At 49.2% G+C, this 13,294-nt stretch overlaps 4 protein-coding genes across 4 annotated transcripts; 2 read left to right on the top strand and 2 right to left on the bottom strand.

Annotated features, from left to right (window-relative positions):
- Window positions 1-350: 350 nt before the first annotated feature.
- On the bottom strand, window positions 351-1,553 carry BDCG_03434 (uncharacterized protein; the record flags this gene model as incomplete). Its single annotated transcript, XM_045419034.1, has 2 exons — window positions 351-747; window positions 874-1,553. 2 exons carry the CDS (start codon window positions 1,551-1,553, stop codon window positions 351-353), a joined length of 1,077 nt encoding a protein of 358 aa, XP_045275467.1.
- A 1,180-nt stretch (window positions 1,554-2,733) lies between these two features.
- BDCG_03433 (ubiquitin thiolesterase) lies at window positions 2,734-6,201 on the bottom strand (the record flags this gene model as incomplete). Its single annotated transcript, XM_045419033.1, has 3 exons — window positions 2,734-5,709; window positions 5,775-5,975; window positions 6,055-6,201. The coding sequence occupies 3 exons, from the start codon at window positions 6,199-6,201 to the stop codon at window positions 2,734-2,736; spliced, it is 3,324 nt and encodes a 1,107-aa protein (XP_045275466.1).
- Window positions 6,202-6,766: 565 nt separating this feature from the next.
- Window positions 6,767-9,984, top strand: BDCG_03432 (vacuolar protein sorting-associated protein 27). Its single transcript, XM_045419032.1, has 5 exons — window positions 6,767-7,159; window positions 7,218-7,350; window positions 7,423-7,707; window positions 7,771-8,572; window positions 8,627-9,984. Exons 1-5 carry the CDS (start codon window positions 7,092-7,094, stop codon window positions 9,598-9,600), a joined length of 2,262 nt encoding a protein of 753 aa, XP_045275465.1. The 5' UTR covers window positions 6,767-7,091; the 3' UTR covers window positions 9,601-9,984.
- A 22-nt stretch (window positions 9,985-10,006) lies between these two features.
- BDCG_03431 (uncharacterized protein) lies at window positions 10,007-13,275 on the top strand. The gene has a single exon (XM_045419031.1). The coding sequence runs from the start codon at window positions 10,607-10,609 to the stop codon at window positions 12,545-12,547; it is 1,941 nt and encodes a 646-aa protein (XP_045275464.1). The 5' UTR covers window positions 10,007-10,606; the 3' UTR covers window positions 12,548-13,275.
- The last annotated feature ends 19 nt before the right edge of the window (window positions 13,276-13,294 follow it).

Here is a 13,294-nt window from a genome sequence, read left to right as displayed (position 1 = left end):
TTCCCAGCCGGGGATTTGGGAATGTAATTTTTACGCTGCTTGCCACACTGCTCAGCAGCTACGGCTCCTATAAAGGCGGCAATTTTACCCAGGCCCAGACACATATTCGGCAGAAGATGGTGGGAAATTCCTGGAGAAAATTGACCCGGGGAATCGAAATAGCGATTTGAAAAGTTAATAGCATAGCCATGTCCATGAACTCTGCAGTCTCAATAGTTTCCCCCCCTTTTTGCCCAAGCTAGTATGCTGCGCTCACAGAAGGTAACTTCATGTTAAGCTGCCGGGGATAGAAGAATACATCTTCGCAATACGTCACATTAGAGGGGGTAAACGTGGTGATTCAATTTCAACTATCGACCCGACAGCTGATCGCCGTCGCTTGGTGGTTCCACCCGCAAATTGATGAGGACATTCTCACCAAAATCCCGCAGTTTTCGAGCGACAAGCCCTTCACTTTCCTTCTTCGTAACATCATCATCATCATCGAACCAGGCTGAACGTTGCCGCCGGGCCGAGGTTGCTGTGAAGGAAATATCCAATAGCTGTAGATCTCTCATTGTTGGAATAACGCGGACGAGTTGTGGGTTTGATGCTATGGAGTAGTAGTCTGGGAAGTAATGGAGGTGTACGGATGTAATCTTCTCCATGCGCTGGGGGAGGATGGAGCGGGAAAATGCGAGGAAGTCGTCCTCGTGGTAGAAGTGGAAGGTATTGGAGGAGTAGAGGAGGTCGATTGCTTCAAGGTAGCTGTTGTTCTTTAGTTGTTAGTTGATTGGGAAGGGAGATCTATATAAAAAACATAAATGGGGGGAGGGGAACACTAGAGAGAATCGGCACGAGTCTTTACCAGATGCCTGATCAACATACACGTACATTCTGCGACAGCTTTTTACCAACGGAAGTAATTCCTCACCGGGTACGTTGGGCTCGAAGTCCCTGTTGAGAGGCGAAGGGCGAATTCCAACTATACCGAAGTATCGCCGAAGCCAGGGGGGATTCTGGAGAAATTTCCGCCCCCGTTCGCTCTCCGCTGAGTACTTTAAATGGCTTAATCGGCTAGGCTTTGCTTTACCCTTTGCACCTCCCTGCTTCGCCACGGAATAGCTGCGGATTCGCATGATGGCAAACTGATGCCAGCTCAGCACCTTGCGATAAATCATCTGACGAAGTTCAGCGCTCAATTTGAATAGCGGGCTAGAAGCTTGATCATGTAATGTTCCCTCCTGGGATTTCGACCCATAGAGCATTGGGGGAATCGGGACGAGAGGATTGTGCGGTGATGGCCGCGATCTTGACGCTGAGAGTGATAGATTGCGCGGCCGCCTCTTGGGAAGGGGAGGGATACTCGCTTCTATTATGAGCTGGCTGTGATGTTTTGCTTCCGCATGGCGGACGTAGCATGTCCGGCACGCGCTGTACCCATACATACATGATATGATGGGACACAGGATCCAGAAGCAGAGCGCGCAGCAGATCCATTCTGTGCGGCGTGAGTCGGAGTCGACTTCGCTCACCTCCCCGCAGCAAGAGAATGGGTCTACCGGTGCCCGCATTTTGTAACTTGCCGTGTCAAATAGATAAATGAATGAATAAATGGGAATCGACTTCTTTCCGTCCTGTGCTTCCTATGAGTATTTATCGTGTCATGGTTGAGTGATGTCCTTGGGAAAGAGTACCTTTCTCGGCCAGTAGGATGGGCTCACTAACATTCCCTTACATATGTTGTACACACACCCTATATAGAAACTTCATGCCACTGTGGGCGAGAGATATTCGCCCTCAACAACGCAGACGCCAAAAAGCCCTGCTGTTTTAACCTTGATGAATGAAGTTGCCTGGTGACTGCTTGCTCGCAGAGCTTAGCTATACGAAGCTAATGCGGGGGATTGAGCGCTAGCCAACCAATCAAGTGGACACATAAAAGTGGCTGCATTTCAATTTCGCAGTTGATTTGTGGCTGTGCTGGGCGCTAGACACATGTAGACTCTGTGATCACGAAGCATCATGTTTCTGCACAATGTAAAGTAGGAAGAGAGGATGCGACTAGAGATCCATAGTTCCCATTGATTCGTTTAGGATTTGAGTAGGTGTACATAACCGTCGCCTTGTGGTGAGGGGGTGCAAGAAAAAGATTGACACAGTCAGTCGTGACTTGAAGGATGCTCAAAGAATTGGGATATGTAGCCCATTCCATGCGAATACCATGTGGACATGTACATGTTGCAGATCGAGGAGACGAGCTGAGGAAACCCGAGGGGGTGGGAAAAAATAAGAAAGGAGGGAAAAAACGTGAAGGGAATAGAAAAAGCAGGTTGCGACCAGCCGCAAAACTCAGGATCTAAGACATATACACGTAACCATAAACACGCAAAATCTTCCTCGGGAGTATATATGTTTTAACAAAACGAAGGGGGAGCCCAAAGGGTAAAACTGAGCGAGAGGCACTTAATCCAAAGGGGGCATAGATAGAATAAGACGTAGGAGGAGGTGGAGGAAGAAAAAATATAGCCCGGTATTCCTAGGTAGGTAGATAAAACAATCGGGGAATTAGAAGAGCCGAAAAGGCAGGTCGTAGCGCTGAAGAAATACATCAAATATGGAGAAAAAATATATATGGATATATATATTTATAAGCAGTACTCCGTACATAACATCATACCCCGTCCATGCTCTTTCAGGATGCACGCTCACGCCTTAACATGAAAAGAAGAATAAAGAAAAAAAAAATCATGTCTAATTCGCTAGCCTTCGCTCATAAAACACAAGGTATGCCTGATCATTTTGAAGGCTGTCAGCTGGCCTAAGGCCCGAAGGGTTGAAATCGGTCACTCGTTGATCATCGAATTTCCGCCAGCATCCACGGCGGTCGTCTCTAACGAGGGATATGTAGTGTCCCTCGCTGGAAGAGGAGCCTATGTGGCGGACAATGCCGTAGGCGTTATAAATATAGGGAGGGGTGGTTGCAAGCTCCGGCTGGGACTTTTTATTGGTTCCATCGGCGCCTCCGTTGAGGAGGGCTGAGGTGCCGACGGGTGGAGCCATAAAGGGCGTGATGTCTAAGCCGGTAATGGGAAAGTTGATAGGGGTGTGTATTTTTCGTGTTTGTTGGTAGCGGGAGACAGAAAAGCGCTTAAAATGGATCACGAGGAAACGAGGAGCCCTGGTGATAATGATCTGTTTGGTGGCCTCCCGTTCGCAGCGACAGTGTGGGCACTTCCAAACTTCGTCGCCACTAAGCATTTCTTCTTGACAGTAGCTGTTGAGGCATTGGTAGAGGTCCCCTGCACCCGATGATGGAGATGTTGGGATTTCCACGCTAATGCTGAAGAATGCTTCGTACGTTGTTGAAGTACGCCGACATGTACGACAGCGCAGTCGACTAGCATGCTGTCCAGCAAATAATGAGGATATATAAGAGAATTCACGATGGCAATATCGGTTCCATTCAATGGTTGAAACTTGCTCGATTGGCATCTGTTCGCGGCGCATTTCTTGCTCAGCTGTCAGCGGCCTTAGCGGTGTCCTGTTCCAGTTCAAGTTGAGATCTTCGTGCAAGCAATCGAGAAGCACATCGAAAAACTCTTTTGCATCCTGTTGTCGGCTACCAGCCCATTCGGGATTCAACCGTCCAATAAAATTTCGAAACGATGTAGGGCGGATAACTTCGACATCATTTTTCCATAAAGACCGTACAAGGTTCGCAAATAAACCAGGCAGGATACCTTGTGAGCCCTTCCAGTTTTTCTGTACTTGAGAATGGAATCGGTTGTCAATGAAAAACTTGGTTAGTTGAACGGTAACGCTCAAACACTGGATGATGGAATTCATATAACATGTCGATCCCATATTAACAAGGCCTGTGCGTGGCAATTTCATGCGGTCAATTGGTGAGCTAGCGGCATACAGCGCTGTTTTAGACGCGGATGATTGCCGGGCAAGAGGAGGTTGAACATTCCTACCCTCAGCCACGCCACTGTAAATGGGTCGAGGAACTGCCGGCGTAGGACGAGAAAGTGACGGAGGTAGGGACGGGTCAGATAGAGGAATTTGGGGTGAGATGGCGTGTGCCTGTGCTCCAACCATAGATTGTCTAATATCATGGGGCTCGGGGAATCTCCTAAAGAAATCTTCATAGTCATGTACGAACGCGCTAGCGGCCTCTTGCTCATCGAAACTGTCAGGTTCTTCTGTAATAGCTCCCTCCTCTGTTACATACGTAGAGGGATCGATTTCCTCATTTCTAGCTTTCTCGAGCCAGACACGTTCTTCCTCAGGGTTAAGGGGTTTATATTCTCGCAACCTGCGCTTTCTTACCTCCCAGCTGGAATTGGCGCTAGCAGTGGGGACGCGCCTAAGAGGTTTGGCTGCAGCCTGGGCTGGCCTCCGAGCATGGAGTGAGCTCATAACAGCAGCTGTTTTAGAAGTAGCTAATGCGTGAGGACCAACAAGATCGACCCACGCATCAATGCCACCAACCAAAAGAGCCGGTTGCCGCCCATCCTTTAGGGGTTTATACGCGTTGAATTCGTATAAGGTGTCGTAGAGGGCCCGTAGATGTGGTAGGCTGCTACCTGCCGGAGACCCAGCAAGGTAGGAAGCCTCTCGCGTATTCTGATCATAGTAGACAACCAAATCGAACTCATTCCGTCTGCTGAAATGAGATTGTTCAACCTCTGGAGAGAGAACCAGCCGGTCCTCAAGCTCTTCGGCTGACACATTCTCTTTCAGCGCAACGGGTTCTATGCATATAATTGACTTGGAGTAAATATGGCCGGTGTCAAACCTGTCTCGGGGACGGACATCAATGAGTAATACTTCGTATTTCTGAAGATAGCCGTATAACCTATCTGGGTGTATAGTTGGTTGCAGAGGAATGTTTGCAGAGCTGCTAGGTGCATCCCCCCTCGAGTAAACGCTATTTGGGGTCAGGGATCGAGATGGGGGGTCACCGTTGCTATATCCGTTTAGATTGTCATTCGGCGCGCCATTAAAAGACGATACCTGGCGAGATAGACCCGGGCGAGCAGTATCAGTTGACGTTCTGGGTGGGTTTAACGGTGGTTGTGACGGGACTGTCCATACTGGACTATACGCTGGACTCGGGTAACGAGGAAGCGAAGGGTTTGTTGTAGTTAAAGGAACTTTAGGTGGCACAGCAGGTGGTCTTTGCGATAAACTCATATCACGGGGTCCAAAAGGTTTTGAGCTGGGGTGTTTTAATGCGCTGCTTCTTGACACTGGCCGTTCTTCTGGAGATGATTGGGAGGATGTGCTGCCTTGGGGAGCGCCGTTCCGCTCGACCGTATTTGAAATTCCAGGTTCGCGAGACCTTCTCAATTCTGCAAACCTTTGGGTGAGAGTATCTGAGGCACTGGGCTCTGAACTGACCGGTTTGCGAGGAAATATCTCCGATCTCGGTCTCGATTCGGCGCCTGGCTGACCGATAGTTAGGCTTTCTGGGGTGACAGATGCGGGCCGCTTCGACTGGAAACTGGTAGGGCTGGGCATGCGAAGTGGAGGTTCATTTGGGATTTGACTGAGACGATGCACAGAGAGAGATGAACTAGCAACAGAATCTGCATCGGCAGGGGGAATCCGAGGGAGCATCGGCGGGGGGGGGGAGGTTGTTTGATGGCCGTTGGGGGACTTTCTGCTTTGGTCGATCGACTGCTTCACACTCGTCATAGTCCCGTCTTGCGATCGAATAACCTAGAGATATTAGTATACTTCATTCCATCCTGGTACAAGAGCACCGTTCCTCTCCTGAAACTTACTGCCAGTAATTTTATAAACCTGTCATTCCACCCTGGATGTTGGCGTCTCATATAGTCATAGTCTGGATGGTTGGGAATGGCGTTGACTGTGATTTCTGAAGCTCGGAGATAGTCGTTGAATGCCACATCCAGCTGCCCGTTTGCTAGAGATAATTTTGAACTCTGGATATAATCTTCTGAGGTACGGAGCAGCTCATTCAACTAAGGTAAAAAAGATAGCATGTCAGTGGGAGTTAAACATCCGGATTCATATTTCATCCGGTCCGTAAACTGCACTTACGGATGCCCCTGGGTCAATATTCATGGATGCAGCCATATCTTCAAGTCCCTCTGTAGTAGAATTCGAATGACGATGCGGGACAGAGCTAGAAGATCCCCCCGTATTTGGGAATGGGTCCCCTCTGGAGAAGTTGTTCTGACCCCGCATTACGCCTCCGCTCCTAGAGAAGATCGAGAGCGCGTTTCCTAGCAGAAGCCCCAATAAGAAGGGAATCCCACTTCATCAGGTATATCACTATATCGGTGTATAAGTGTAGCAGACTCGCATTCTTCGGTGGAGGAGGGGAGTGTGATATTCGATGTAGTTCGAGCGGCCAGCTTACGCCCCGCAACAGCAGAGCAAAAGAATTGAAAAGAGGGTGACGGCAGATGCCCAAGCGACGGGTATAAGGGGTCGAGAGAGATCGAAAGGACTGAATAGCTGTAGCTTGCGAAATAGGTTGTCCTGATGCGGGCAAAAAATATATTTACACCACGTCGAAGTCTTTGGCATACGCGGCTCTTGTGAAGGCGCAGGGCGGTATTTTAAAAACGTATTGCGCCGTATGGCGGTTTAAGATGACACCCGGTTAGGTAGGTATTGTTGTAACCACTAGTTACATCTCTGTGAGGCACGTGATCAGATCGTAACAATCGTACCGCATTTACAGGTAGGTATTCTTCCGTATGACGAGAAGCTCCCCCAGACCCAACCAAGGCAGCGCCGTAAATAACGGAACCACCGCAAGCAGCTTCCACATCAACTTCTTCATGAAACCTCAAACCTCAAACCATACCGACAACCTCACTTCCCAGAATCTCCTCCCTGTTGATATTTATGTTATTCTTTCTAGCACCTTCTACCTTAACTTGTTGTTACTTGTGTGAACAAATATCCCGACTCAACCTCACGCTCAGTTCGCCTTCTTCCGTCATCATCCCCGCAACCTCCCTGTCTATTCTTCGAGCTATCAACTTACACACGTATCGCCATAGCTTCTGTCGACCTGCTGCGCAACGAAAGACCTTGAAACCTCGATTCACAGATTATCGGTTATTATGGCGGGCTGGTTTTCCTCTACTTCTTCGTTTGATGAGCAGGTGGAGAAGGCGACCTCGTCGTCCTTGTATGTTGCCCCCATCGGCAGCTACCATGTTACTGAACGTTTATCTAACTTAGCGAAGAGAGGATATTGCGGCGAACCTGGAGATTTCAGATGTGATCCGATCAAAGAGTGTACAGCCTAGGGATGCTATGCGATCGCTCAAAAGGAGGTTAGAGAGCAGGAATCCGAATATCCAGCTAGCGACTTTAAAGGTTCGATTAGACTTCTCCCCTCTGGCTTGGGTCTCTGTCTTCGTTTGCTTACTGTGACCAATCCATATCTAGTTGACGGATACATGTGTCAAAAATGGCGGTAACCACTTCCTCGCGGAGATCGCTTCGCGGGAGTTCATGGATAACCTAGTCTCGCTGCTCAGAGCTTCCGGGCCCGCAACTCTTAACGAAGAAGTAAGGACTAAGGTACTAGAACTGATTCAAACGTGGGCAGTGGCTACGCAAGCCCGTGGCGATTTTCCGTACATTGGTGAAACCTACCGGGGTTTGCAAAAAGAAGGTTATCAGTTTCCGCCTAAGACGGAGATGGCAAGTAGCATGCTTGATAGTAGCGCTGTAAGTAAATCGACTGAGAGCAATTCTGACTAGAAGGGGACATGTCTTCTAACCAACCCAAAGCCTCCCGAATGGATAGATTCGGACGTTTGTATGCGCTGCCGAACTGCTTTTACATTCACTAACCGGAAACATCACTGCCGGAACTGCGGGAGCGTTTTTGATGCACAATGCTCTAGCAAAACCCTTCCACTTCCTCACCTGGGAATTATGCAAGCTGTAAGAGTCGATGACGGTTGCTACGCTAAGCTAACATCGAAATCTTTCAATCCTGTGAGTTCATCAAATCGATCAGGACTCAAACCTACGTCTACTTCCAAACCTACCATAGCGCCGATGGAACCGCGTGGTGGAAGAGCCGAGTCGGACTTCGATGAGGATCTCAAGCGTGCACTCCAAATGAGTCTTGAAGAGGTAAAAGCGCATAGTGGCGCTGGCTATGTCCCACAGGCCAAATCGGCTGCACCTGAATTAAAGAACCCTGAACCAAAGCAGCCTGAAGCAAACGGGTTGGCTAAGGATTCCATGGAAGATGACGATCCCGATTTGCGAGCTGCCATCCAGGCTTCGTTGAAAGATATGGAAGAGCAGAAACAGAAGCACTCGGCGGCTTTGAAAAGTACGACTGCCGAAAATTCTTCTGCAGCCCCTGCGGTGTCTGCGGCCGTCTTGCCGAAGAAAGACTACGAGCTTAGCGCGGTCGAAGCGGAAAATATTAATTTGTTTGCAACACTTGTAGACAGGTTACAACATCAGCCTCCAGGCACGATCCTTCGGGAACCACAAATCCAAGAACTATACGAGAGTATAGGGGCTCTAAGGCCTAAACTAGCTCGTACCTATGGCGAAACAATGAGTAAACATGGTATGTTCTATGTGCAAAGTCCCGCTGTTCCGGTCCATGGCTAATCATCCTCAGACACCCTTCTCGACCTTCATGCCAAGTTATCGACAGTCGTCCGCTACTACGATCGTATGCTTGAAGAACGCCTCTCCAACACATACGCGCAGCACACTCTTGGTACCTACAACTATCTACCACCCAGCCAGCTTGCTTCGAATGTTTATCCATCCGTCCCGATAAACCTACCTAGGGGGGGTGTAGAGAACTTCTATTTTGGCTCAGAGCCCGTGGAGAATGCCATGCCTCCTAGCCAATATCTCCAAGCGGAGCGCCACGCGTCTGTCGGACGCAGCAACGAGCAGCGCCCGGGTGTGGTTCACTCGCAACATCCTCAATTTAACAACGGGCAAAGTCATTACCAACCACGCACACCACCGCAAGCTGCCCATACTTCTGTTCAGTACCATCCACATTCAGTGCCTCAAGGACAACCTGCACAACCCGGACAAGCTGAGCAGACTGGTCAAAGTGGGCCAGCTGGTTACTACCTCCCTCAGGGAGTGACCAGCCCAGTGGGTCATGACCCTCACGTCGGTACAGGACAGTATGCTCCTGCACCTGAACCATCATATCCTCCGTCGCCGACGATGCGAAGAGACTCTCAGTTCCAAACTGCCCAACCAACTCCACAGTCGAATCACTCCCAACCTGTCCACTTTTCCTCCCCGGATGCGGCTCAGCCTTCTCAGTCGCAACATTCAACCTATAACACCCAAGAAGGCCCCCCGTTGGGCCATTTCCAGGCCCAGACACAAGCCCAAGAAACCCCCAGCCCTCTACCACCAGACCCAGCGCAGCCTTCCAACCATTACAATTCTTGGCAGCAACCAGAGTCAGGAACGAATCCCCAATACATGCCACCGGCTGGAAACCCCATGTATCCAAATTTTGTGCCCATGGCGCCGACCTTGGAGCAATCGTATCTACCCGACCAACAGCAACAAGCAACTTCGCAGCCGGTTAAAGAAACCCCTTTAATCGACATATGAAACTATTTCCTCCTTGTCTGGCTCCTGGTGCGCTCCTGGCGACGGTTGTATTTTTTTACTCACACACGCATGCATGTTGGCCCCCATTTTTGATACCCGATGTGGTTTTTCCGCCCCTCCTCTAACTGCCCACTACGCTTGGTTAACTGAATGTGACGTGATGAGTCCTCTTAACGAACGATAATTAATGTGTTTTTTCAAAACTGTGTCTCTATCCCTGTTGTTATCTTCTTTTTATGTCCATGACTTCTCTTCCAAGATTTCTTTTTGTTACGGTCTGTCTGTGTGGGAAATTATCTACAGTGTGTTGATGGACATAGAAGAACCTTAGTAGCCCTATTACCTAGTCCGACCCATCGGTTTAAAAGGGTAAAACAACGCTCATAGTTTCTTGAATGTGCATCTTGGAAAATGGTAGATAATCTTAGGCGCCCTTACCACACTAGGTAGCCTTTAACTAAGGTTTAACTAAATTTCCGAGTAGTGTTTAACTGGGCTTAGGCCTATTCTCTCCCCAAACCTGGATACATCCCGTTGATTCCAAGGTTTCGCCGCACCCCACGTGACCTCACCGACTTCTGTATCGGGCTCTCTGTCATCATCGGCGGCTCTTGACCCCCATTGCTTATCCGTCGCAAGTTTCGTATCCCGTACCTTCGTCTCAGCCTGGTGAGTTTCACTGTCTTCCCCTCGCAGTTCAACCCGGCATCGTGTCCTGGTTGTAACCGCTAACTAGGCAGACCATGTGCGCAGATTGGAGCTTCAACTGCGCTCACCAACGGGATAGTCGCCTAAATACCAATCAAGCCCTGATCTATCGCGAACTGATCATTTGATTGCTCCTCTCCAGCTCCCTCCAAATCGTGTCGCAGTCTCCTGCAGCCAGTACCATCAAAATTGTTGCTGGTGGCGATATTCATGACACCTGTAGGCTTCGAGAGAAATAGAACGGGTGCTTTGTTGCAGCGAAATAACCGCTGCTGATTCGCTCTCCTAGTCGCCAAAAATGCCGTCACACACCACGTCTTCCCCGACCAAACGTTCAGCCTCGCAGCAAGCGGCGTCGGATTCTTCACTACCTCCCCAATCGCCTCCCACTGAAGCAGGCCCGACGCTTTCGCACAACAAGACATCAACCCACAAACCCCATCGGCCCCATGTGGTTGCTTCGCACCGACAGCATGTGCGCAACCCGTCGCTAAAGAACATAAATAGGCTGCAGAGGCTTGCTGCGCTTCACAACCTCCTAGGAGAAGGTGACACGCTTGTTGCACCTGCGCTTCGACACCAACGCAAAAAATCTGCGCCTGTATCCCCCGCAACGAGTCCTCGCGTCGGCCATCATCACGTTCGTTGGAATGGCTCAAGCGTTTCGCTGACTGGCCAAGGGGTAAATCCGGCGATAAGGAAAAACCTATCCACGCCCGTATTGAGAAACACGTCCGGGATTCTCGCTAAGAAACCGTCTACGATGAACAAAACTGTAACAGTTGCTAGAGCAGGGCAGAAAAAGACAGTGGGTTTCGAGCTTGTTGCTTCGGACGACGACGACGAGTGGGAAGACAATAACAGTTCTTATTCTCCAGAAAGCACTAGACGGAATTCCGTGGTTACTGCCAAAATGAGCGCGGACAGTAGCCCTCATTCTACTCTCCTGGCGACAAAGTCGCCTTTAGCCCAAGCAAGCAGTGGCCTTGAAGGCGAGACCAAACAGCAGGCTACGGAACTCGCTAATGGCTCTGGCACTGGAGCTTCCCAAGGACAACATACGCGCCCCTTTGAGCAGGACGATATTGCTTCTCGTCTTCTTCACCAACCACACGCATCCAAAGCTCCACCCGCCATATCATCCGTCTCAGTAACTGCAACGCCAGCAGCTGTGGAACGAAGCCCGCGCCCTCCGTCCTTTCCAACCCTTCCTTCGGGCCGTGTCCGCGATTCCGATCAAGCTGGCCAATGGTCTACTGTGGGGAGTTCCTCAATAAGCAATCCACATGGAACATCGTCCTCTATGGAAGGAGGCGTATCCAGATTCCTAATAAACAACCCCGGTTCACAATCTGGAGCCTTCACTGATTCTGAACCCCCGTCATCATTCCTACCACACTACAACCCTAATACACCGCCGTCTCCGGAGACGTACAGTGCGAAACGCCCTACCTCTCGCGGCCGCCAACAAGAGCCTCCATCACGTACACAGCAAAAGTTATGGCTACAGCGAACAGCAGTTCTTACAACCTCCCCACCTGACCCTTCTATGTCGGGACCGCCTCCGACAGTACCCCCATCTTCGATGGAGCCCGTCTTCATGACGGCTGCTCAGTCTCGGCCAGGTTCTAGAGACCACGCAAGAGACGGCCGCAGGGCATTGCTAGGAATAGGTGGAACAGCAGGCGTAAATCCTGAGAGCGAAGCTAAACGTGCCCGCAAGATCTACGATAAATCCACAACAGAGTACTCAGTAGTCCGTCGTTTCAGATCGCCTATCGCAGAAAGTCTGCTCAGGCTCGACAAAATTGCAGGACCAGAAGCGAAATCCAACAATGCCCCTCAAAGCCAGGCAGGCGGACAAAATCCCGTCATCTCTAATGGCGCCCTTTCCCGCCCACCTTCATCGCGGAATCTCGATTCCGATCCCGCCGTCAACCACCAGTTCTTAACCAAGCTACCCAAGTCGTCCAGCCAGGTCCGATTCAGGACTTCTGAAGATACAGTCCACGTCAACTATTCCGACGAGCCAGCTGAGCGATTGGATGTGGAACATCAGCAGCAACAACGGCCTAATTCGGTTGCGGTTGTTTTTGCTGATGGAAATGTGTATGACGAACAGATAGATGATTCAGATGGCGGTGGTGGTGGTGCGCATACCCCATATCAACCCAACGAAGCGGAGCTCATGATTAGGCGGATATGGGACAGCCGCGAAGTAGCTGTTGCGGGTGATTGATTATTTTGATGGGCTCGACGAGTTTTAGTTTATATACATGTACCTTCTCTCTCGTGATCTTACTTTTTACTCCTCACTGACGATTTGTATGCTGTACAAAGCATGAGGCCATAATGGCCATTATCTGTACAACAATCATCACCATACCATATCCTCTTTCCGTTGACGATACGATTATTTTGTTTAGTGCATTTTTTTTGTATTCTCTGTTATATCTTGATTGGCATGGAAGATTCATATCGCATCACGGAAAGCGTACCTCCGGTTTCACCATGTACTTTATTTCATTTATTTATTTAATTCAATTTCTTTCTTTCTTTCTTTTTTTTTTTTTTTTTTTTTTTTTTTTTTCTCAATTACTGGCATTTCTCACATCAGCGGTATTTTTTTTACCCTACTGCGCCATGTGCGTTGATCTTTTTATTATTCTCTGCTTCATCTTGCTTAAGCATTTTTATTTAGATGTTCGATAGTTAATTAGAGGCAGTTGAGCAGTTCTTAATAGGATGATTCTACCAGGTGGACTGTAAACGGGGATTTCATTTTATACACGCTTAACCCCCAGAAAATGTCAAGAATCAAGGTACGGAGCATTGTTCACACGATTATCCTGACCGGATCTATGAATTTTAAGAGAAACCCTCTTCAAGGGAACTATTGCCTATGTTCATTTTATACATCCATATCCCTACGTGAATGCATGTCTACAAGTAAAGATAATACGAATCATCATTTATCTCGAAGTCC

This window comes from Blastomyces dermatitidis, assembly GCF_000003525.1.
Source record: "Blastomyces dermatitidis ER-3 genomic scaffold supercont1.3, whole genome shotgun sequence".
In the NCBI taxonomy this organism is placed as follows: domain Eukaryota; kingdom Fungi; phylum Ascomycota; class Eurotiomycetes; order Onygenales; family Ajellomycetaceae; genus Blastomyces; species Blastomyces dermatitidis.
Note: the sequence above shows the minus strand (reverse complement) of the source record. Positions and strands in the feature narration are given on the sequence as shown.

Excerpts from the sequence above, each read along its gene's own strand:
- BDCG_03431 (XM_045419031.1), top strand. The coding sequence starts at position 10,607 with ATGCCGTCACACACCACGTCTTCCCCGACCAAACGTTCAGCCTCGCAG.
- BDCG_03432 (XM_045419032.1), top strand. The coding sequence starts at position 7,092 with ATGGCGGGCTGGTTTTCCTCTACTTCTTCGTTTGATGAGCAGGTGGAG. Across the intron at positions 7,351-7,422 it reads TCCAGCTAGCGACTTTAAAG|TTGACGGATACATGTGTCAA; the intron begins GTTCGATTAGAC and ends ATCCATATCTAG. Across the intron at positions 8,573-8,626 it reads CGAAACAATGAGTAAACATG|ACACCCTTCTCGACCTTCAT; the intron begins GTATGTTCTATG and ends AATCATCCTCAG.